The sequence below is a fragment of the Schistosoma mansoni genome, chromosome 3, assembly GCF_000237925.1.
Source record: "Schistosoma mansoni strain Puerto Rico chromosome 3, complete genome".
In the NCBI taxonomy this organism is placed as follows: domain Eukaryota; kingdom Metazoa; phylum Platyhelminthes; class Trematoda; order Strigeidida; family Schistosomatidae; genus Schistosoma; species Schistosoma mansoni.
This window is the reverse complement of record NC_031497.1, coordinates 22,621,455-22,645,212: the sequence shown is the minus strand read 5'-3', so window position 1 is coordinate 22,645,212 and position 23,758 is coordinate 22,621,455. Positions and strand designations below refer to the sequence as shown.

Sequence of the window (23,758 nt, the reverse complement as noted above, 5' to 3'; positions counted from 1 at the left end):
GTTTGAAAACACATTCCTGACTGTCAACTCGTTTTATCACTTAACTTTTCGTAAAGAAAAGTATAATCAAGGGAATAAACTTATTATCAGTCCAACAAAAATTAGCCGTAATAAAAAAATTTATAATTCGGCTAATTGTTGCTGTTCGTGTTATATTCACACTGATAACCGGTTTTAATTTCAAAGTTTCTTTTGCATTCTAGACAGTATTATTTACAAAAACTACAAAAAAACCTGAATTACTAATTTATATCAGAAGATAAACTTAAAGATGGATAGTGGCTAGTAGTGGAATCCTGGACGCGCGTTTCGTCCTATTCAACACTCGTCAACTGGATCTGCCTGCATCTCGTAGTTGATGTTCACTCTGGGACTCGAACCCAGTACCTTTCGCTTCAAACGCCATCGCATTATCCACTCGGCCACTGAGTCCTGATAGCCACTTGCTTGTGCGATGGGTTGAAGTTTTAATTCACTTGGTATTGTTTGTTTGAATCTTCTCATGGATGTTTAGGACTGCAAGTGGTCAGTCTCTAATTGGCATATATGCATACTGTGCGTATTGACTCGATATAGCCTGAATTCACAAGCTAGTCACTATCCATATTTACTTACCATGCTTGCGAATTTCGGTTATATCGAGGCAATACGCACAGTATGCCCATATGCCAATTAGAGACTGACCAGTTGCAGTCCTAAAACATCAATGGGAAGATTCAAACAGACAATACTAAGTAAATTCGAAGATAATCTTGTTTGATAACATGGAATGTACATAAACTAGTCTAATTTTCGTAACCTGAGTAATCCTAAATCTCCATTTAAATCTGTTTGGGTTTATTACTGAAGAAGCTCATTTCAAACAGATGAAACCAGTTATTGGTCTATGGTAGCACGTTTTCATTATTGAGATTATTTAGTGGTATTTCTTACTACTATTTTCCAATCATCTCTTTTTTGGCTAATTTGTCATTATTCATATCATTATGTATTTACAAACTTATTTAATAAGTTCACAAAATGAATTTATCATCAAGTTCAAGAATACACATAAAGAATTTTACTAAGGGTCAATATTACAAGTCATATATTTTTTACTATAGACTCAATCTACTCAGCAGGAACTATGATTTGAAACAAGATTCTAATGAGGTCACATTATCGAAATATGAAAGAGTTATAATTACTAGTGCTGGTAAAAATCTAACTATAAATCAATATTTTGGCGTAATTAAATGTTACACATGTTACTAAGTTATTATAAGTAATATAATTAATTTCAAAAAATTAATTACCATTTCTATTTATACCTTCTATAGAAGTAACGTTTTGGTAGATCAAACCATTTTCACATCATAAAACTACATATAAGTCTTATAAACCGTTTGACATCGTTGTATTTTCTTTATAAGAAAAATCGCTTATATTTGTTCAAATATATATACCCAATACCATGGGTCTAATTGGTTCGTTATTTAAGTGATAAATAACGTTAAGGTATCACTCTACATCAACTTTACTAACTACGACAAAGCATTTGATAGCGTGGACAGGACAACACTATAGAAGCTTCTTTGACACTACGGCGTACTTGAGAGGATAGTCAATATCATACAGAATTCCTATGATGGATTAAACTGCCAAATCGTTCATAGAGGACAACTCACCGACTCATTCGAAATAAAGACCGGTGTTAGGCAAGGTTGATTACTTTCACCCTTTCTCTTTCTCCTGGTGATCGACTGGATCATGAAGACGTCAACAACTGGAGAGATGCACGGGATATAGTGGACAGGTAGGATGCAGCTGGACAATTTAGACTTTGCAGATGATCTGACTTTTCTATCACACACGCAACAATAAATGCAGGAGAAGACGACCAGTGTAGCAGTAGCTTCAGCAGCAGTAGATCTCAATATAAACAAAAGGAAAAGCAAGATTCTCCGATGCAATACAGCATGCACCAATCGAATTACACTTGGCGGAAAAGCTATGGAGGATGTGAAGACCTTTACATATTTGAGCAGCATCATTGATGAACACGGTGGATCTGATGCAGATGTGAATGTGCGGATCGGCAAAGCGAGAGTAGCATATTTACAACTGAAGAACATCTGGAACTCAAAACAATTGTCTGTCAACCAACACCGAGATCAGAATTCTCAATACAAATGTCAAGACAGTTCTATTGTATGGGGTGGAGACTTGGAGAACTACGAAAGACATCATACAGAAGATACAGGTGTTCATTAACAGTTGTCTACGCAGGATACTTCGGATCCGACGACCAGACACTATCAGCAACAATCTACTGTGGGAGAGAACAAATCAGATTCCATCCAGTGGAGGAAGAAATCAGGAAAAAGTGCTGCAAGTGGATAGGACACACATTGAGGAAATCACACAACTGCGCTACAAGACAAGCCCTCACATGGTATCCTGAAGGTCAAAGGAGAAGAGGAATACCAAAAAACATAATACGCCGAGAAATGGAGACAGATATGAGAAGAATGAACAAAAGTTGGATAGAACTAGAAAGGAAGGCCCAGGACAGAGTGGGTTGTAGAATGCTGGTCGGCGGCCTATGTTCCATTGGGAGTAAGAAGCGTAAGTAAGTTAGTAAGTAATATTTGAATACAATTTATATGATGATTTTCAAATCAATTTGTATCCTGATGGAACAAAAAGTTCCAAAATATTCTGCCATAAACAAGCCTTATCAAATGCGATTTTTTTTCTAAATTTAATATTTAAAATCCTTATGAAACAGAGAAACAATTTGCTTTTGGTCATCAAATGATAATGTTACTATGTGATGGTTTCTTCTTTTATTAATATACACCAAACGCTCTTTTTCTGTGACATATATTGGATATGTATATCTATGTATCTTTATAGAAATGACGACAATGACAAATCTTTCCATGGAACAAGATGAAAATAATCAGGATGTATTGGAATTTGAAGATAATCTTGAGAAGATGTCACGCGACTTAGTCACAGATATTTTAAATCGGGCTAGATCTGCCATTACACATGAATCATTGGATACAAAACAGATTATGTTGCCTTCGCAAGATTTCGCATCATCACTACCACAGTTATCGATAACGACTCCATCTCCACCTAAATATGTTGGTGAAAATGATAAAAATGTGGAAGAATGTACTGATGCGTTTGTCACTACACCAGTAAGTCAAAAGTCCGCCATAAATGAGGAGATTCAACCCTCAAATGTTCATGAAGATCTAACTATCCAACAAGCACCATCTGAAGAAAAGCTTCCTAATCACTATCAAACAAAATTTGATTTCAAGTCAAATATTTTAAATGATTTCAGAGGTATTGGAGTTGGCTCAGCTACACCGGATACTCCACGTCAAAGAGATTATCAATGGAAATCAAGTATAGATTTACCTCCTACAAATAATACTACTTTCACCCATTCATACGACTATCCTCAGAAACCTGTTTATTTAAGAGAAATGTCTTTGTCACCTCCAAGTCTTTCGTGTGATTTAATTAAAGATGATTTAATTACATCATCTCGACCAACGAATTCTAATTGTATTGACGAATTCACAACATCATGTCGAATGTTGACATACAGACAAGATTCCCCAACAGTTATAAATACAGATGATATTGAACAGAAGTTAAAACCATTTAGTACACCTCTACCAATCTATATTCCTTCAACAGCCTGTACACGTATTCTTAAACAATCTGAAGTTTATAAATTTACCGGAGACTATAATTCACAGCCAAGCAGACTTAGATACAATGATTCTGAAATTGGTAAATTATCGCATAGTGACAGTATATCTTCAGAATTAGAAAAACTAAGTATCGATCATAAAAACGATAGTTACGTAACAAATAAAAAACAATCTAAAAAACCAAATATACCCCGTTTACAATTACCTTCAAGTCCAAAACTATCACATTCACCTAAAACTAATCCAATAAGAATTCGTCAATCTTCATTACCACGTCATAGTATTCCAACAAGTAAATCAAACAATTTAAAAATACCTAAATCTACAAGTTCATCATTATGTTGGTGGGAACCCCTTCATCATCATAATACTCCTATTATAGAATCCTATAATGATAAATCTAATTTACCTGAACCTAATCCAGAAGTATTAAAACATTATTATTATTTATGTTCTCAACAACCAATAAAAGAAGCTAATCTAATGAAAGCAATTAATGAAGCAGAAATTCAAGCAAAATATAATAAAATTGCACATTATGAATATTTAAGACAAAAATCTTTACAACAACAACACCAACAACATAAACGAATTCGATTTTTAAATTCACATCAATCTAGAAAGTTCGATATGGAATTGAAACATTTAAACAAAATAAATCATCATCATAATACTAGTACTACTACTACTAATAATAATAATAGTAGTATCAATAGTACCCATAGATTAAGTCTATGTAGACCTGAACAATTTACACATTTATTACAAAAAGAGAATAAACCAAATAAATCATTTCAATATCCGAATAAAGATGATCCCTATCCAATTATGATGAAAAAATCAAAAAAACAACGATCAATATTGAGTAGTACAGTTCATAATGTAAGTTACTTTATTAATTGAAGGTTAATGATCGTTTTTTTCTATTATTCATTTTATTTATTTATTTAAACATATAAATGTTGGTACAAGGAAGCACCAGATATATATGCGCCATACAAATCTTATTTGATTTGTGTGAGGGTTGTGATACTGTCCAGGTGCTCAAACTGAAGCAGGTGGTTTTCTTAGGTGACCACACTCGGAGCCTTTGACCTAAAGGTCTAATCCACAAGGCAGTGGAGCATCGTGAGGCGATGCATTCCCATGGTAGCCGGTGACCAACAATTGATTCATTCGTACGCCATTTGTTCCCTCAATATACTGGAGTCCATGTGTACCATTTGTTTGGAATCAGAGTTTTCCAACTCCTCTAGGTGGACTTTCCGTCTCCACCAACCCGGTTAAAGCGCTTTTCGTCCTCTCAATTTTGTAAATAAAAGCAATGCCATGAGAAGGTAGAAGTCTTTGATCTAAAGTTGATCTTTCAAAGTAACGGATAGATCACTATGAACATAAATTTCAGACCTCTACCACAGGTTAATAATTAAGTTTATTTAAAAGTTACTTTTATTGCTTAGTAGTTTAGTCAAAATATTTGTACTACCTTATTACTTTCAAATGTTAGAATAGTCAATATACAAAATATACTACTGTATTGTGTGACTCTACGATGTCTACTACTAAATATATATTTTGACCTGAACTGAATGCAGAGATTGTAATTCCTTAATTTCGTTGATATGCTAATGATTACATTACTAATTGATAGTTTCTTTGCTTCCTGATGTATCATACGAAACTAATTCATGATTCATTTAATGGGTGAAAAATCCTTAGGCTATTTTTATATGTAAATGGTTGCTTCCTACTATTCATTCGCTCTCCGTCGATTGTTTATACTTGTGTTAACGAATTATCGTTTAGCCTTTATTTAGTTCTCAGTTGTTCGTCAAACTATGCGAATCATATGGCCTAGTATCATAATCGATTTAGTACCGCGTCGACTGAATGTGTTATCTAGTGGTTAAGTTATATTTATCCTACTGGGTTTCGCTACGTATCTGTTATCAAGCGTCACAAAATATTTTCATATTTGTTTCCGTTATATAACTTTCAGATAAGATTTTGGCATCAGAGATATTACTTTCGGTGTTCAATCAGTGAAAGTTAATTAGGATCATAATTTTTAGACGAACCAATAAGATTTAAGATAGCACCCCTTGAAAATTCACTCATACAAAAGGACAAATATCATCCTGGCATTATAGCTGGTGTTAGTTCGTGAAACCCTATCTCTAATTCCTAACCGTATCACTAAACTCTAACACCTAATCCCGTTTGCTCATGATAATTTACAACCCTTCTTTAAATCTAGTAAATGATCGAAGTTTCTTAGAGTCACTTTATTGTCGTTTAGAGGTTGTCAATAAATTATAACTTCCCCGAAAGTCGTTTGTAAGCGTGGATAATTAACAAACTTGTGAACTGTTTAATGATATTCCTTAAAAAATTTGAAATTTTGCTTAGTTTCAAGTTCTTTCCAAATCTTTCTATATAATCCAAGTAACACTTGAAATTATACAGGGTAGATTAAATCAGGGCAATAAAAGCTTTATATTTAAGGTGATAGGGTATTACAACTACCCATAATCTTTCTGTTACAAGTTACTAAAGATCGATACACCATTTAACAGCTTTTGAATCTTTACCCTTGAGTTGTTTTGTGTTGAAATAGTTAATATCCGTTGAAAAAATATATCGGACTATCAAAGTAAGTTTATTCAGTTGAATAGACATAAGACCAGTTTTTTTTCTGCACAAAACTGTTAATAATAGAAACTGAGATGAACTTCTTGTTAGAATCCCCCCCAATAACTGCCTATAAAATTCTTCAGAGAGCATGATGTTGGAGATAAGTAAACTAATCAGTGCTCTATGAGAACTCTCAAGGAAATTTAGAAAACAGCTTGCCTTCTTTAACTTGACTGAAAAAATAACGAGTTTACTAACAGTTTTGGCATGTTTTCTATAAGCTTTTTAAGATTTTAATTAGTACCCTCTGGTCCTATACATAATCTACTTATCGAAGTGAAGTCACTTCTCACTTTTTGTTTTCTATTCGCGGTGTAGGTAGCGTCTAGGTAATCAATGTCTAATCGTTCCAATATCACACTTATAACTTATATAAGCTCTACGTGACACCGGTATAATTGTCAATAAACTCACCGCTTCTTATATAGCTACTAAGTTACCAACTCTAATTTATGATTGCACAGTAGAAATGGTTTTCAATCAAATAAACTAATGTTCCAGTAAGCAAAGATTGATAGTGGCTAGTAGTGGAATCCTAGACGCGCGTTTCGTCCTATTCGGGACTCGTCAACTGGATGTACCTGCATTTCAGAGTTGATGTTCACCCTGGGACTCGAACCCAGTACCATTCGCTTCAAACGCCATCGCGTTATCCACTCGACCGAGTCCTGATAGCCTCTTGCTTGTGCAATGGGTTGAAGTTGGAATCTACTTAGTATTGTTTGTTTGGATCTTCCCATTGATATTTTTAGGACTGCAACTGGTCAGTCTCTAATTAGAGACAATACTATGTAAATTAATGTCCCAGTAATTTCAATTGACAGAAGTACTTTTCCTTTCAATGAAAGTCTGTTGATAACTTTTGGTTTTTTTTAAAAACAAAACTTTATATTCTCAAGTGGTTTAAAGCAATACGCGACTAACTCCAGTCAGGCTAATCCTGCAAATGAATATTCGTGTTGTTTACTATTAAGCACTACTTTCATTTGTCTTTTGTTTTGGTCTACATATGAATAGAATCAGATAATTGTATGATAATATGAAATCACATCAATATATTTGACCGGAAACGTTAGTTTATTCAGTAAGGAAATGAGAGAACAGGCATGTCAATCAGAGAGGAGATTGACCATGAACTGATTAAATAATGTAATGGACAGTTTATCATCTAGGCCCTTAATACATAGAACTACATTGTATTTAATCACTAATGAAATAATAACTATCAATAATATTGTACAGTATTCTGAAAATCATTTGACTGATTTTATGAATTAATGAACTAATTAGCCAATTTAGCTGGATTATGTATTTCTAAATGATTTATAGGACTTGGTTTAATACTTAGTTATGGAACATAAATAAACGATCCGTTTCGATTCACTTGATATTTTTTGTTTGAATCTTCCCACTAATGCTTAAGACTGCAACCGGTCAGTCTCTAATTGGCATATGTGCATACTATGAGGATTCACAAGCATTATATACAAAGATGTGTAGTAGCGGCTAGCAATGGAATCCAGTTTGACGCGCGTTTTGTCCTATATGGGACTCGTCAGCTGGATGTAGCTGCATCTCAGAGTTGATTTTCACTCTGGGACTCGAACGCGATGGCGTTTGAAGCGAAAGGTACCAGGTTCGAGTCCCAGAGTGACACATCAATTCTAAAATGCAGGTAAATCCAGTTGACAAGTCCCAAATAGTACGAAAAGCGCTTCCTGGACTCCACTGCTAGCCACTGTCCACCTTTGCTTATGATCCGTTTTCATCTTCATTATCAATAGTTTATGTCACAACCTAATCGTCTCGTAATTTGTTAATTATTTGAAGCAAGTTCTCATTCTGTACTTGATTAATTTGTGTTGTATAAAGTATTGAAAGCAGTTAGTAGGGTGGGTGTGATGAATCTTTTGATGTTATTATGAATAAGTTCACAGACAGACGTTCAAAATCCTTTAAATAATTGGCATGCATTATCTCATTACATACGAATCACTCATTATATCCACATTTTCCTTTCATATATACATATATCTTCTGGTACAATGAGATTGTGGCATTATAATTGAAGTACAAAAAGTAATATACAAAGCTCTACACTACTGTATATAACAAATATACAATAATTTTAATGGTTGATATCATGAATCAATTGAAGCTAGACCACCATGGAAAACCTGGAAGCACTAGATGGCCGTTTCATCCCATTGTGGGACTCTTCAGCAGTGTGCATCCACGATCACGCCTCGCCAGATTCGAACTCAGGGCCTATCAGTTTCGCACGCGAGCACTTAAACTGTAGACCATTGAGTCGGCATCCAGCAGTGTTAATGTCTAACTTCAACCAATCGACGTAATTAAACAACCAATCACAATTGTCTTCAGTGAGTTACTATCTCACAACAGACCTTTTTGAACTCCAACAAGAAAATTTTTATAAATTCTAATCTAACCAAACACTTATTTTCATGAACGTGTATTCATTATCATGAAGATTGTAATTTTCTTCTACAAAGATTTCATTGAATTTAATATGATTTTATTAATTTCCTTATTTTGTTGAGATATTTTATGCTGACAATGCCAAACTGCATTAGACAATATAGTATTAAGCTAAGAGATCGTAACTACTAAAAACTGGAAATGAGTAGTATCAGTTTGTTAAAGAAAATATTTCTGCACCAAGTTGAAATACTTTGTTATTTAAGAAAGTTTATTGTAATCTACTACGTTTGAATAACACCAGAAACATTATGCAATAAAATCATGTCTTTTCTTATTTGAAGAGGTTTATTGCTCAGTTACTATGCTCACCATTTTTTGTTAGACTACTGATGTGCATGAATCAAAAAAATTAATCATTAACGGTGATTTCTTACTTTGTATGTATATTTTCTAAACATTATAAATTTAACAAAGATGGATAGTCCTATTTGGGACTCGTCAACCGGATGTACCTGCATGTGAGTTGATATTCGCTCTGTGACTCAAACCAAGTACCTTTCGCTTCTAACGCCATCGCGTTATCCACCCAGCTACTGAGTTCTGATAGCCACTTGCTTTTGCAATGGGGTGAAGTTTAAATTCACTTAGTATTGTTTGGTTGACGAAACGCGCGTCCTGGATTCCACTGCTATCCACTATCCATCTTTGCTTATAATGCTTGTGAATTAAGGCTATATTGAGGCAATACGCACAGTATGCACATATGCCAATTCGAGACTGACCAGTTGCAGTCCTAAACATCAATGGGAAGATTCAACCAAACAATACTAAGTGAATTATAAATTTAGGTTGGTTAGCCTTTCAGCAAAGTAAAATTTCCGTTCTATTGTAGGTTAAATCTCAGTTTTGTATGTTACCGGTAAACACATAGAAATCAAATTCACTTGTTGTTGTTTAATTATATTTTCCCATTGTTACTTAGGTCTACAATTGATCAGTCTCTTGTTGGCATATGTACATCCTATGCGAACTGCTTCGATATTGCCTAAAGTTCTTTTCTTTAAAAAAAAAATAAAATGTTGATAGATATTTTAGGAAGATACTTATCTCTTTGAATTTGTAAATTATATGAATGTATAGACAAAACGAAATTTTCCATACTCGTTTTTACATGGTCTCTATGGTAGTTAATATCAGACTATAGGATAAACACTTTTTTATATCTGTAACTCATTGGTTGAATGTACCTACATCTCACTGTTAATTATTTGAACTTTAACTTTAAACCAATAACCATCCTTTGAAGGATCAGTATATCATTCGCTGAAGGGAATGAAACATCAATCCTGAATTTCATCAGTAATCACTTTAAAAAAAAATTAAAATGTGTATTTATCATTCTTATATTCAGTAATTCTACAAAAAATCGACTGATGAACTTAACATGCATAGATTTTAATAAAGTAGTAATTTTATACAGTTGAAATCATCAGTCAATTGAAGCTAGACCACCATGGAAAACCTGGAAACACTGGACGGCCGTTTCGTTCTATTATGGGCCTCCTCAGCAGTACGCTTCAATTGATTCATGATTTCAACTATATAAAATTACTAAAATCCCCACAAAACCCCCTTCTGGTAAAGTAGTAATTGTTCAACTTTGACTTTATGGTGAATAGCCCTCTACTCCCAAATACTAAGTAACAAGTTCAAAATTAACTTTCTACTCACTTTGGTTTATGTATTCGAATGGTATCACTAAAATATTCATATAATATACAGTTCAAAGATTGATATACAAAGATGTACTTGATCACTACTGGGATGAGTCAAGTTATATTAAGCAAGTTAATTTATTTATCTAGAAGATGGTATTTAAAAAAGTGATAATAGAAGTTAAGTGGTAATGTGAATAGAAGTTATAGAAAAGTCTTCTATTTCTTAGCATGTACTGTCTATAGCTTTGGCTTAACATAAATTATATGTAAAGTGGTTAGGAAAAAAAAAAACAATCAAATCATTGTTCCTATTGTCACCAGGTTATTCATATTTCATAAACTTTGTCATCAATGATTTTTTAACCTGGTAACCAAATCCTATTGGTTAAGCGCGTGCGCGCGAGACTGATAGGTTCTGTGTTCGAATCTCGTGAGGCAGAATCGTGGATGCGCACTGCTGAGGAATCCCACAATAGGACGAAACGGCCGTCCAGTGTTTCCAGGCTTTCGATGGTGGTCTAGCTTCAATTGACCCATGATTTCAACTATATAAAACCTGGTAACTGTTAAAATCTATGAATGAATTACTTATTTTTATGTAATGCCTATAGAATTTATCTTGACTTGACATACACTGTTATAACATGTAACTTGTATGTTTTTTCACATTGAGTGAAGTTTGATACTTGGGAATGTTTTAGCATCAGACTCCTATTGTACAACATAATAATAATGTTGATTTAAAAATAACCATTAAATTATAAAACAATTATTGTGTGAGGATATTCTTTGAACTTATTCATTTTCAAAACTTTACAGTCATATATGAATGTATATGCCAGTTGAATTCGATTATTAAAATTATGAACCGTTAGACCATTATTAAAAATCTGGAGGCACTAGATGGCCATTTCATCCTAGTATGAGATTCCTCGAGAGTGAGCATCTACGACACCGTATCCAGGTCGTTCAGCCTCATTCACGATCTCTTAACTCTAGATCATTGAGCTGGTATCCAACTATGTTAATGTCACACAATATTGTAAATCGATTGAAATTATAAAATTCAACAATCTCTACAACTCTATACTAAGAATGTGATTAATTTCTTCATGTTATTTTTATATATCGATTAAGTGCTTGCACACGAGACTGATAGGTCCTGGGTTCGAATCTCGTGAGGCGGGATCGTATATGTGCACTGCTGAGGAGTCCCACAATAGGACTTAATGGCCGTTCAGTGCTTCCAGGTTTTCCATGTTGGTATAGCTTCAATTGACTCATGATCTCACCAATATAAAATTACTAAAATCTCCGCAAAACCCTCTTCTGATATACCTTAACAGTTAAAATTCTTCAACCTTTTCACAAGTTTATTTAATTAATTATTTATATAAAGATCTTTCTATATTATCTGTGAAGTATAACATTTTCTCTTATTAAATTCACTTAGTATTGTTTGGTTGAATCTTCCCATTGATGTTTAGGACTGCAACTGGTCAGTCTCTAATTGGCATATGTGCATACTGTGCGAATTGCCTCGATATAGCCTACATTCACAAACATGTTAAGCAAAGATTAGAGACTGATCAGTTGCAATCCCAAAACATCAATGGAAAGATTCAACTAAACAATACTAAGTGAATTTAAACTTCACCCCATCGCAAAAGCAAGTGGCTATCAGAACTCAGTAGCTGGGTGGATAACGCGATGGCGTTTAAAGAGAAAGTTACTGGGTTCGGGTCCTAGAGTGAACATCAACTCTGAGATGCAGGCACATCCAGTTGATGAGTCCCAAATAGGATGAAATGCGCTTCCTGGATTCCACTTCTAGTCACTATCCCTCTTTGCTTACCATTTTCTCTTATTGTTTATTCCTACTATCATTTTTAATGTTAAAGGCCAAATTTAAAATATCTATGGTGTAATTCATTGAACATTTAGATAAGGCAATAACATTTAATAAAACTTATAATTAAATTTGTCATTAAATTATAATTAGTTGATATAGAAGCACAAACAAATAGACAAGCATATGTACATACATACATACATATATACGGATTTTTGTTTATTCAACCACGATTATCTACGTATGTTTACTTTATGAATGTCCTGAAAAAAACCAACTTCAATAATATATGTTATTTACCTGACCAAAGAAGAAACAAAAAAAACGATTGATTGAACCAGAAGGGGGTTTTGTGGAGATTTTAGTAAATATGTTGCACTTAACACATAAATCGATGTCACTGGTTTCAGTTGAGTGTCAGATCGTTATGCGCTGCAAGAAAGTTTAAAACGAAGAATTAATGGTTGACCGATCCTTCATCGTTTTCAAAGGTTTCCAAATAACTTCAGTTCATGATATAAATTGCTTTCTGAATAGTTTGACAAGCGGTTCCTTCTGGTGTAGGAGGAGGCTGGAAGAAAGCTATGGGCGGCCATATCAAAACACAGCATCAGTCCATGAAGTCACTAACAACTGGACTTAGTCAGATTAATAGGTACAGAATACCTGGTTGGGATCCACGTGATTATCGTAACCGATAGTTAAAGACTGTGAATGAAACGGCCTAAAATCGTTTACGATCGCATCGGTGAAACCATAGTGTGGTGGAAACTACCAATAAGACTGCTGCGGTGCACTGCATGAGAGTTACTACAGTCGACAGCCAAAAACATGAGTCTCGGGAAGCCAAGCGCATAGCGAGTTCGTAACAATCGTGAGACCAGAAGAGAATCTGTAGAAGACAGTCTACAACCATCTTGAGTTGCAGGACACAACAGATGCAAATGGAAGACTGAAGATTTGGTGTATATTTTCCATATACGATATATATATATATATATATATATTCCATGTGGACTTGGCTTGTTCATACATTACAACATTAGTGAGCCATATTATCTGAATTTTAATAAACTGTAGGCAATTTCATCGATATTAAGTCAGAAAAACTTATTTATCATTGATTTAAGACAACCTACGTAAGTTGTATGTAAGTATATCGCTGAATGTTCTCATAAACTAGATTAGTAGACATAAATTTTCTGAACAATGTTAGATATCTTCGTCCTATAGTGAACGTGGCTTTAAGTTTTATATGGAGCACAAGTTTCGTGAATATTTCAGATACACCATGCTGATATGTCCCAACCAACATAGAACTTTGTTAACATCTAATTTGATTCCACAATACAGTCTCTTATTGGCATATGTGCATACAGTGCGTATTGCTTTGATATAGCCTCAATTCACAAGCATTATAGGCAAAGATGAATAGTGGCAGGTACATCCAGCTGACGATTCCGAAATAGGACGAAACGCGCTTCCTGGATTCCACTGCTAGCCACTATCCATCATAATTTATCTTTTATTTCGACCAAGTATATCTTTGAGCATTCATGTTTTATTATTTCATCTGTATAAGTTAAAAATAAGTAGTATATTACTACTGATATGTTCAAATACATGTAAACTACGAAATTTGTAATTTTAAACCGATTCTATTGTATTTATATTAAATTAATAAAAAGTTAATTATCTTATGTCTATCTAAATGAATTTATTTCTATCTTACTATTAAAATTGTTTCGAATTTGAAACTGAACAGTATGGGTTTGGTAACCTGCTTGAACCTCTGTGCTACCTGTTTCTGCCCTCTAAATATATTTCAACAAGTTATCTGTTTTAATTTCCATAGTGTAATAAGAAGACGAAGATTATCAGAACTATGTGATGAGATATTAGCGCAATACCCTTCTGATAGTCTGATCACACACAATATACTTGTTAAGAACATTTATATATAAAATAAAAGGTCAACTGGACTGGAAATGGGGGGGGGGTAAGAGTAGACAAGAATAATAATAATAATAATGTAAAAACAATTTGAACATGTACCAAAATGGTTGCAGAAACAAATAGAATCAAATGACGCGATAAGAGTAGAGGATAAACATCCATCATCCTCTATTGCTAAACATATAATCGAAACAGGCGATAAAATCGATCTGAACTCGGCTTTTGTTGTGTTGTATGAAAGTATAAGAGGGCGTATACTAAAGTTTATTGAAGCCTTAGCCATATGAAAATTCAAACCCCCTATGTGTATTCAAAAACAGTTTGTTCTCTCCTTACACCTACCCTGATAATATTAGCTTATTATCCAGAGTGATTAGGTGTCAAATTGTTTTCACATTAGTTTAATTATTATTATCATCATTGTCTTCTCTTACCCCCCATTTCCAGTCTAGTTGACCTAACAAAATCGATGGGAAGATTCAAACAAACAATACTAAGTTGAATTTAAACTTCACCCCATCGCACAAGCAAGTGGCTATCAGGACTCAGTGGCCGAGTGGATAACGCGATGGCGTTTGAAGCGAGGGTACTGGGTTCGAGTCCCAGAGTGAACATCAACTCTGAGATGCAGGTACATCCAGCTGACGAGTACCAAATAGGACGAAATGCGCTTCCTGGATTCCACTTCTAGTCACTATCCATCTCTGCTAACCATGCTTGTGAATTAAGGTATATCGAGGCAATACGCACAGTATGCACATATGCCAGTTAGAGACTGACCAGTTGCAGTCCTAACAAAATCGATGGGAAGATTCAAACAAACAATACTAAGTTGAATCTAGTTGACCTTTTATTTTTATATATAAATGTTCTTAACAAGTATATTTTGTGTGATCAGATTGTTCAAAATGTATTGCGCTAATCTATTACATAGTTCTGATAGTCTTCGTCTTCTTATTACTACACTATCGACATTTATCTGTTTTACTTGATTTAACACATCATAATGTTTTCACAATTGATTGATCACTGGGTGGTGATCAATGTTATGCGTGTCAAGTCCTTCTTAGTGCTGATCGAATGCTATCGATCAAGTTGCTATGTGGCCTGTTGACCACCTCCAACCACCATCTTATCACATTATAATGTTCATTAATCGGACAACCTATTAAAGTGTGCTTATGAAAAGTTTACAATCTTCCATTGTAAAAGTTGCAGAAAAGCTCAATCAGGACATCGTCGGTATTGACAATATACAATGAAAAGATTGTATACTATTCAGATGTTGACTCTTAGGGTACTAATTTCTATCTGGCAACCACCCAACATTCATCCTCAGGATCGATCAAGTAGTAATATTTTGTGCTGAAAATTTTTTTATTGTAACAAAAATATAATATTGAATAAAGCTATCAATAATAATAATAAGAAGAAGAACAGATATCCAATCGCAATAACAACAATAACAAAGAAAAAAACACTAGCTTAAACTCACCTAATGATTGGATTAGAATAGAATCAATCATTTATAATTAACTCAATCTATTACCCCTTTTTCTTTTAATATAACATACTTATCACTTTTTCATTATATATATCTATATGCTGGTATATCAGTATATGGAGTCTAACTTGATTTTCTACAAAAAAAAAACTAAACAAACAAACAAACAATGAAACCAAATTCAAATAAGGGAACTCATTCAATCTTCATCGTCTAATTTAAGTTCATTTATTTATATAAATTCATTTGAATGATGAAACAGCGCCAAAAATTAAAATCAAAATTTTCACCAATAATTTATCATTTAAAACCAATACTTCAATTAATTACTTCATCTGAATCTTCAATTGATCAAAGAAAAGAATTTGAAACAGAAAGTGAAACAATTGATGATACTTCAGATTTAGAATTAAAATCATCCACTTGTCAAACGGATATTTCAAATAGTTTGGATACTATAACACCAACTTTATTATGTCCATCAAAAATTCCATTGACTTCTCAACCTGAAACATATTCTGAGGATTCAACTATTCAATGTATGAATTCATATTATTTAACTGATGTCAATGGTAAACCAATTCATGGGCCAATATATTTAAGTTCATATGAAAAAGATAAACCAGATAGACAACACCATCACCAACAACAGCAACAAAAACAGAAGAAGAAGAATAAGAAAATTCCAGTTCATTCACTTATATTACCAAATGAATGTATGAATTCTTATCGAAATCATCAAAATATTGTTGAATATGTAGTACCTTTCATTGATAATAAGGTAAGTCCTACAAACAATTTAAAGAAAAACAATCAACTGACATCTAAACACAATCAAAATCCATTTAAAGAAAAGTTTTTCAATGGAAAGAAACAAACCAAATACGATATGAAATGGTCTAAGACATCAGGGGGACTAGAAGATAAAGAAACTCAATTGAATGACATGAGGTCAATGAACAAACGAAAGGATCTTAAAATGGATATAACAAAGTCGAACACTGATAAAAATCATATTGACTGTCATCAAATTGCTAGTAAAAATCATGGTAATGGTAAACAAATCAAAAGTTTACAAAGACATTGTTCAATGTCAAATCTAATTAACAATTCAGTACCAAGTAAAAAAATAAATTCTAGTCTTGATTCATTACAACAATTAATGAAAGATCATGATACTGATTGTCTTGATAGTGTTACACCTATTTCAGATCAAGAAACTAATGAGAATGAAAATCAACCTACAGAATGTTTAGTTACTTCAGAAAATGATGATCAAACATTACAGACATTTAAATCTAAAACACCGGTAACTCAAAAGAAGAAAGATGATTTTAAACCGAATTCTCGTCGATGTCAATCAGTTACTGGATGTAAAGTGTTGAACAATGGCTTAACAAGTCATGAACAAATGAATCGATATTCAGACAGAAGTTTGAGTCATGATTTATTATGTTCACGGAATCATAATAAATTACCATTAAAAACATTGTACAGTGAAAGAAAAGAAAAGAAAAAGAAAAATACTACTGGTAATCATACTGATCGTCAAAGATTTGATTGCTACTTATCTAGTTCTTCAAAATTATCATCACAGTCAAAGGTAATACATACACAGGTTAAGGACCTAGTATCATCTGATTGAGCTTTAAACAAACTAAAAACATAAATGTAAGCAAAGATGAATAGTGACTAGCAGTGGAATCCAGTTTGACGCGCGTCTCGTCCTATATGGGACTCGTCGGCTGGATGTACCTGCATTTCAGAGTTGATGTTCACTCTGGAACTCGAACCCAGTATCTTTCGCTTCAAACGCCACCTCGTTATTCAAACAATACTAAGTGACTTTAAAAACATAATTGTTATGAAATATTGTATTTAAGGAAATTTGAGCATGCTCGGTTATTTACCTTATTTATCAATAGGGATTATTATTATTATTATTATTATTATTATGCAAATCCATCATACTTTCATCGGAATTGGATTTTATCCATGTTTAATCATATCAAATTATTATAAACAGTGTTCTACATTAGGAAAAACTCATATGGTAAAAAAACCTTTCACTGTTTAATAACATATCACAAATCATCATACTTAAGGTATTAACTAGAAAGATTTTGAATTCACTTGGTATTGTTTGTCTGAATTTTCCCATTGATGTCTTAGAACTGCAACTGGTCAGTATCTTATTGGCATACATGCATACTATGAGGATTGCCTCGATATAGCTTTAATTCAAAAGCATTATAAGCAAAGATGGACAGTGGTTAGAAGTGGAATCTAGGACGCGCAATTCATCCTATTTGAGACTCGTCAGCTAGATGTAACTGCGTCTCAGATTTGATATTCACTCTAGGACTCGAACACGATGTCGTTTGAAGCGTAAGGTACTGGGTTCGAGTACGAGAGTGAACATTAACTCTGAAATGCAAGTAAATCCAGTTGACGAGTCCCAAACAGGACGAAACGCGCATCCTGGATTCCACTGATAGCCGCTATCCATCTTTGCTCACTATTATTGTTTTAATTTATTTATTAAATTATTGAATATTTAAAAGTATTATCATCAAGAGTTTATAACAAACATTGATTAAATCAATATTAAACGTGTTTCTCACCTATGCTCCTCCACGAGGGGTAACAGGCATAAGTAAGTAAGTAAGTAAGTATGTGTCTCTCATAATTGACATTTCTTTTCCATATTATATAATTTTAAGACTATATTACTAACTAGAAACATGATCTATAAACGATTTGTAAAGAAATAAATGTTCTCTTTTTATAATCTAAGATGGTCCTTGTTCAATTTTCTTTGCAGTATTTTCAATTTTCAAAACTTGTTTTTATTAATTTATGAGCACATGTACAAGATGTTTTGTTTCTTAAATTGAAAATAATGTTTATAATCAGAAAGGGGGGTTTTGTGGATATTATAATAATTTAATAGTTGAATTCATGATTCAGTTGAAGCCATCATGAAAAACTTGAAGCATTGAACGATCCCGCCGCGCGAGATTTGAACCTTGGACATATTAGTCTCTCGCGAGAACGCCTAACCTTTAGACCATCCCACTTTCATTATAATCATCATATGCTCACTAGTAACGGTCTCCAAGATGTATTTCCTGGAGTTCTAGAAGGATGCAGTGACCAGTGGAGTTCAACCGGGTCTGTTGTGAGATATCAACTCACTGAAGACAATGGTGAATGGTTGCTTAATTTAGTGGATTGGTTGAAGTTAGACATTAACATTGTTGGATAACGGCTCAGTGGTCATGAGAATAAGCTCTCGTGTGAGAGACAGATATGTCCTGTGTTCGAATCTCTCGAGGCAGGATCATCCAGTGCTTCTAGGTTTTCCATGGTAGTCTAGCTTTAACTGACTCATGAATTCAACTATTAAATTGAAAATGGTGTTATTTATGCAATTAAATTCAAATATATAAAATATCCTGTTTATTTAGCATATTTTAATTATATTGACTTGAATAAAGATGATAATAGTTTGATCTAAGTTTTCTTTTTGGCTACTATTCATCTTTTAAAACTCTCCAAAGTTTGTATATTAAATTATAAAAAATTAGCCAGACAAATATCTTCCTGATTTCTAGAGGTTTTTCCAGAATTTCTGATCACAAGTCATTAGGAATGAAGTTCAACTATATCAGATGTATGACAGTGACTATTAAATGACATTAGAAGAAGTTTCCGCAATATTACTTATTCAATACATTCAAATATGATCATTTGTTTTACTGTTTTAATTTATTTTAACCTTTCTATATTTAGTCACAACCTAGAAAAGTATCTTCAAGATCAAATAGTCAAGTTCGTAGTTCATTGAAAGTACGTAATAATAGTTTAGATAAAAATGAATATCATCAAAATGATAACATCAATCATCATAATCATCTTGATCATCATGAAAGAAGACTACATAGTTCAAATAATCGAAGAACACAGGGAAGTCAATCTCCAATTGATAATAAGAGAAATATTATTAAAGATTCAGATTATAATAGATCAGTTCATTCACCAATTAGTTATTTTTTGGATTTCAATGATAAACCAGATTATAATCAACATTGTACAAATCTTCATTCAGAATATTGTCATGTACGTTATACAATTTCTTTGTTGTTATTGAATTTTGACAACTATTTTTGAATTTAAGATTAATCATTATAAAGTAATATAGTTACTCAGAAGAGGGTTTTGTGGAGATTTCAGTATTTTCATAGTTGAAATCATGAGTTAATTTAAACTAGACCACCTCCGAAAACCTGAAAGTACTGGACGGGCGTTTCCTCCTATTACGGGACTCCTCAGAAGTGTGCATCCGCGATCGCGCACTCGCGAGATTCGAACCCAGGACCTACCAGTCTCTCACCAGAGCACTTAACCAAAAGACCATTGAGCCTGCATCCGATGGTGTTAATGTCTAGCTTCAACCAATCCACGAAATTGAGCAACAATTCACCAATGTCATCAGTGAGTTGATATCTCCCAACAGACGTGATTGAACTCCACTGGTTAATGCTTCTCACTAGAACTCCAAGAAAAACCTCATAGAGTCAGTCACTAGTGAGCACATGATCATTATCAGAAGGGCTTTGGTGGAGATTTTAGTTATTTTATAGAGTTGAGATCATGAGTCAATTGAGGATAGACCACCATCGAGAGACTGGTAGGTCCTGGATTCGAATCTCGCGAGTGCGGGATCGTGGATGAGCACTGTTGAGGAGTCTCACAATAGGACGAAACGGCCGTCATGCAGTGCTTTCAGGTTTTCCTTGGTGGTCTAGCTTCAATCGACTCATGATTTCAACTATAAAAATAATACAGTTACAATTTTGTACAGTGAATAAACTAGATGGATGTAATTTTAGTCGAACAGCGTATATTTAATGAAAAATGTTGTGTAGGTCATTTCTTTATGTTTACTGGGCTCTATTGATTATGTCATAGTATACTTATTAGTTTAATTGATATTAATTAGTTGAAGTTAGTCATCAGAAAGCTTAAGTTCGAGGTTTCATGATGTATGGGATTCATCCGTGATGCTTTTCTTCGAAATGAAAGGAGTGTTCTATAAGGAACACAACACCTCACTTCTAACATCTGTAATTGTTACTGTGTATGACACTCCATGCTAACGTTTATAAACTCGTACAATATCACGTGTTGTTATTTGGCTAAAATTATTTTTTTGTTTACTTGTGTAACAGCTGACAGTACCCATTGTTTCTATTTATAAATTATAGTTGCTCATCTCGACAACCTGGATACCAATTACATTTCGATTATCCTTTACCTCTGACAACAAAATTTAAATTGATTTATCATATGTAACCATATCGTAACTTGATTATACAGAATAAATGACCTTCTTTTGACATCATTTGTTGAATGATTGTCATTATCGTATGAGATTACTTCATTTACATATGCTAACCAGAATAATCGTATATTAACAGACATTGATGAACTCAACGGGATAGCATTTTCTAATATTAGTTCATACTAGTCGTATGGATGATAATATATTAGATTGAAACTTACTATGTTACTGAGAAGTTAATTTTCACTATACAATTAATGTTTAGCTCACCAAACAAACTAGTAAGTAGTTTTGCAAAATGTAATTCTTCGTGTAAACTTCAGAGCTACAAGAAAAACTCGAAGATATCAGTTCAGTGTACTTTATTTATAAAAAAAATTACAACACATCTAAGAGCTTACCAACTTCCACCATCTGCTAGATGATAGCAACTGATGGTTAGAGACCTTGAATGACATGGCTGAAAATCGTTTGCAATGGCGAAGGTGCATCCATTCTTCGTATTCTCTCAAATTCTAATCTTCTGAATTCTTCATGTCTCTTTTTTTTCTCTTTCCAAATTTATTTCACTGTATTATACTCCTTGAATAACATCTTCAAACCCTAATCTTTCACATTTATGCTTATACTCTTACTTTTTCTACGACTATGGGATTTGAATCGACAACTGCATCTCCGTTAGTCTGGTATGGCAGCTCAAACTGATGTACGTACGTACGAAGTTATATGTTGTGTCTGACTGACTGATTGACTGATATACGTTCCTACAGCTAATTTATTACTTCAAGACTTTGAATTTTCAACATCAGTAATTTTGATTTCAGTTTTGATGTTTCATTGCGATCAATTACATGATAAATTGAAATCACTGCCTAGTTTCTTGAGTATATCCAGGGATAATGTCTTCTTCGTGGAAATAACTTCAAAAAGTTATATCATTCTCCTACTAAGTGATCATTTGTTTTTACTAGTCTTTAGATAGTGAATATTACTTCATAAATTGTTGTTATTAGTTATAAACAAAATTGTTTACTTGAAATATGTTAATGTTCATGTTATAACTTGTGGTCGAGTAGATGCCCAGTTAACGTATGATGTGATAAGACCGCCAATCAGAGAGCAGCGAACGAAACTGTACGAGCAGTCTAGAGTGCTTATCGGTCCTGCTTCTGCCTAGCCCAGCCAGTGAAGTCCAGAATACCGATAACAGCCTCTGCGGTATGAATCATTGTATTTCAAAGATACTGAATTTATGTACCAAACAGACTGACCACATCGTACCAATAAAATAGGAAATAACGTTTGTGCAAGATTTAGCCAAATGTGGCTGTGAATGTGGGAGACAGCAATGAATAGACTAGGGATAATTCAAGAATGGTAAATCGTACAGTAATAGTTTATAGGTCGAAATAAAGCTCATGATAAGGGGAACATGAATACAAATAGTTTAGTTATTTAGCAAATAAACGATAAAAATTATATGCATAATATTGGTCCATAAATGGATCCCAAAGTTACCATTCACTATTGTTATCGGGACATAACAGTTCAAGACATCAAAGTACCTACATGATTCTTGCATAGCAACAAGGAGTATATAATTGTTTTTGCTAAGTTCTTAATAGTTTTGTTATAATAAAGTATATATATATATATATATTAATTACAGATAAATAAACAAAATGCAGATTCACCTACATATATTCATTCTGAGTATGCAGATAATCTACCGAAACAATTTCATTCAACAAACCTACAAACTGAAAACAATTCATGTGAAAATGAATCATACAACAAGAGTATTCAGTAAGTAATTGGCAGTTGTTTATTGTAATCTTTTCGACTATAATTTTTAACAATAAAATGAATCTTATATAGTTGAGATCGTGAGTTAATTGAAGCTAGACCACCATGGAAAACATGAAACTACTGGACGGCCGTTTCGTCCTATTATGAGACTCATCAGCAGTGCACATCCGCGATCCCGTCTCGCGAGATTCGAACTCAGGAACTATCAGTCTCGCATGCGAGCCCTTAACTCACTGAGTTCTTGTGAGAAGCAGTAACCAGTGGAGTTCAACCAGGTCTATTGTGAGATAATAAATCACTGAATAAATTGGTGAATGGGTGCTCAATTTCGTGGATCGGTTGAAGTCCGACATTATTGATAATTCAAAATATTTTAATATGAAATTAAGTATCATTAATTCATGATTAATTATTTCATTCCATTATTTCAATTATCTAATCTTTGATCATATAGAAGTAAATTCTACTTATTGTTAAGTCATAAATTAATTCATTTTCAATACTATTAAGTATTATTGTGGTATGGGTTACTTATATCCACATAAGTAGTATATGGTGATGGTCAGACATAGAATGTATTCCGGTAGAAGGTCGATAACGAAAGAACGGATACGAAACGCAATTGATATGAAATGTATGAACAATAATGATCGGAGACTATGAACTGATATTTGCAGAAGGAATGATCAAGATTGAGACAATTAGTTGATAAAT

At 33.4% G+C, this 23,758-nt stretch overlaps 1 protein-coding gene and 2 non-coding genes across 3 annotated transcripts in view; 2 read left to right on the top strand and 1 right to left on the bottom strand.

The window, feature by feature from the left end:
* Positions 1 to 362: 362 nt before the first annotated feature.
* Positions 363 to 429, bottom strand: Smp_tRNA_00850_Gln_TTG.1.1. Its single transcript has one exon. It is a non-coding gene (tRNA).
* Positions 430 to 2,900: 2,471 nt separating this feature from the next.
* The window catches only part of Smp_134750 (hypothetical protein), a gene marked incomplete at both ends in the record, with an annotated part of 30,531 nt that continues 9,673 nt past the window's right edge, over positions 2,901 to 23,758 (top strand). Inside the window, 3 exons of the mRNA XM_018799677.1 lie at positions 2,901 to 4,601; positions 19,684 to 20,010; positions 22,905 to 23,041. Coding sequence (XP_018651442.1) covers positions 2,901 to 4,601; positions 19,684 to 20,010; positions 22,905 to 23,041 — 2,165 coding nt within the window. The remainder of the gene's footprint in view (positions 4,602 to 19,683; positions 20,011 to 22,904; positions 23,042 to 23,758) is intronic.
* Smp_tRNA_01298_Gln_TTG.1.1 lies at positions 14,931 to 14,996 on the top strand. The gene has a single exon. It is a non-coding gene (tRNA).